The 2,579-nt window shown below is 31.3% G+C and overlaps 1 protein-coding gene across 2 annotated transcripts in view; it reads left to right on the forward strand.

Annotated features, from left to right (window-relative positions):
• Positions 1-751: 751 nt before the first annotated feature.
• The window catches only part of LOC122253635 (sphingosine-1-phosphate lyase), a 22,737-nt gene continuing 20,909 nt past the window's right edge, over positions 752-2,579 (forward strand). Inside the window, exon 1 of one of the 2 annotated variants that reach the window (XM_043016914.2) lies at positions 752-869. In XM_043016914.2, the coding sequence (XP_042872848.1) occupies positions 842-869 (28 nt within the window). In that variant the 5' untranslated portion in view covers positions 752-841. Of the gene's footprint in view, positions 870-2,543 lie in introns of those variants that run through there. The other variant, XM_086544553.1, reaches the window with a different exon arrangement.

Raw genomic sequence — 2,579 nt, forward strand, 5'->3', positions numbered from 1 at the left:
AGAGAAGGAAGGAGGGAGGGAAGAAAAAGAAGATATGAATGGAGAAGAGAACAAGGAAAAGATACATAGAGAGATTAAAAACCCTCTCCCTATGTATCTCCACCAAGCCCCCAGAACATCGTGCGTGAACCCGGCTTTACGCGGAAAGGCTTTCGTAATGACATGGCGGCCGTCAATGCGCGTCGACTGAGGCGGAGACGAACTCAGGAAATTTCTTCTTTCAAGGACTTCAGTCTCTGTCCTATTTTTTTTTCTTGTTACTAAGCTATGCTATCGCGTATATATATATATATATATATATATATATATATATATATATATATATATATATATATATATATATATATATATATGTATATATTTATATATATATGTATGTGTATATTCATGTGTGTATATATATATATATATATATATATATATATATATATATATATATATATATATTTATACATTTATATATTTGTTTATTTATATGCACACACACATATATATATGTATATATATATATATATATATATATATATATATATATATATATATATATGTGTGTGTGTGTGTATATACATACTTATTTCTTCTTCCGTGAAACATGTATCAACACCGTAACTGATATTACAACTATATTAATAATACCAACAACAAATAAAATCAAGTAAAAAAAATGCATCTTCGCGAACACCCTCCGAAACAGAGGAAAGAGAGAGAAAAAAATTAATAGTGCTCCTTATCAGCACCTACCACATCATACACCCCTTGTATCCGACGTGAAAGACCTTCAGTAGGCAGGCGATCCTCACGCAGGTCCAACCTACGCCACCTAGCTCTCTTATCTCCCACTATGGACACCCTCAAGCTAAGTCTGTCAGGTACGTGTGTCTCTTTCCGATGAGCTAAAGGCGCCTCTGCCGGTGGAAATCGGAAGTACGAAGGTGAAATGTTTATTGGAAAAATGGGTGATTTTAGGGTTATTGGTATTTTTCTTCATGGACTTTTTTGTATTCTTCCGTATCTCCATTAGTTTTTTTTTTATATGTCACCTACGAAGATAGAACTTCCTCGACGCCAAAATAAAGGTGTAAAACTACTAGTGATTACGTTATCAAAGCCCAGACAAAGGATATTAGAAATAACTTCTATTCCAAGCGAGTTAGCGCTACAAAAGATATAAAAAGCTACTCGAAAAACAAGATAAGAAATTATCAAAAAGAACAACAGTATAACATACTATGCACTTAAGATAATGCATGCGTTATTGTTTTACATGGTCTGTTATAAGGGTAAAAAAAAAATCATATCATTTTAACTTTTTTCATCAATATCACTTATGAAAATAAATATTAATCAAATATAAAAGACAAAAAAATTGTAATATATTTACGTGCACTCACTATCCCGTAATTCACCTGGGATTAGGTTGGATAAGCAGTATCACGGTAGATACAAATAAGGGAAAGGGGAAGGAAAGAAGGAATGTGAAAAAATATATATAAATAAAATCTATTTAGTATATATTCAAAAAAATGTGCGAGTCCTGTTTTCTGAAATCAATGAATATAGTCGACGATTTAACTTTTGGCGCGCGATGCCTTTGGTTTATATAAATAAAACATAAAAAATAATTTAGACAGTATCTAATTTCCTCTCTTTTCCGGTCGAGAAAGAACTATCTCTATAAATGGAAATTCGGTATAATCTAATACATAAACTTTAGAACTTTAGGGAGGATATATGATAAAACAAAACACAAATGAAGTTATTTAGCCCGAATGAAAAGAAAAGAACAAAACGGTGAATTTTGAAAATATCATTAGGACGTCTAATGAATAACTTAAAAATACCTTGATGTAAGATATAACTATTGATAAAATATCACCCAGATATATCACATATACACGAGTTTTCTTGTGACAAATTATCATAATTGATGATACTCAAACAATCACAACTGACAATACTCTAACTTAGATTAATGTTTCAGAGATGAAACATACGTCAAATATGGAAAGATATAAAAGGAAAACCCTTTTTACGGGAAGAGAGGTTTTTGATTATGATAATTATAGCAACAACAACAGTATAATAAGAGCAATATAATCATCCTCATCCTCATCATCATAGCATTGATATTGATAATAATATCATTGGTTATAATAGACAATAATAACAACAACAATGGTAATAATAGCACTAATATAAATTACAATAGGGATGAATTGGATGATGGTAACAGTAACAATATCAGTGATATTAATGATGATGATGATAATAGTGCATTAATAAGGACTGGCACCCAAGGTTACAACATTTGTTCTATACCAGATCTTAGATAATTGTTTTCCATTCTTTTTACCAAAGTTTTCTGAGCAGTTCTTAGGAATACAGACCTTTTGAAAGAATATCTTTCCGTATATATTTGCTGGGTGTTTCATGAGAACTAAAAATAAACTGTAAGAAGAAATTATCTCGATATGATAAGATCTTATCATCCGAAAGCAAAGGTAATAGAACTCTTTCACGTACATGCAGATGGAAGTCACAGTCGGTATGAAGAGTCCCAGAGGCCTAGGACTAGACCC

The sequence above is a fragment of the Penaeus japonicus genome, unplaced genomic scaffold, assembly GCF_977035675.1.
Source record: "Penaeus japonicus unplaced genomic scaffold, GWHDUDI00000001_assembly GWHDUDI00000015, whole genome shotgun sequence".
Lineage (NCBI taxonomy): Eukaryota > Metazoa > Arthropoda > Malacostraca > Decapoda > Penaeidae > Penaeus > Penaeus japonicus.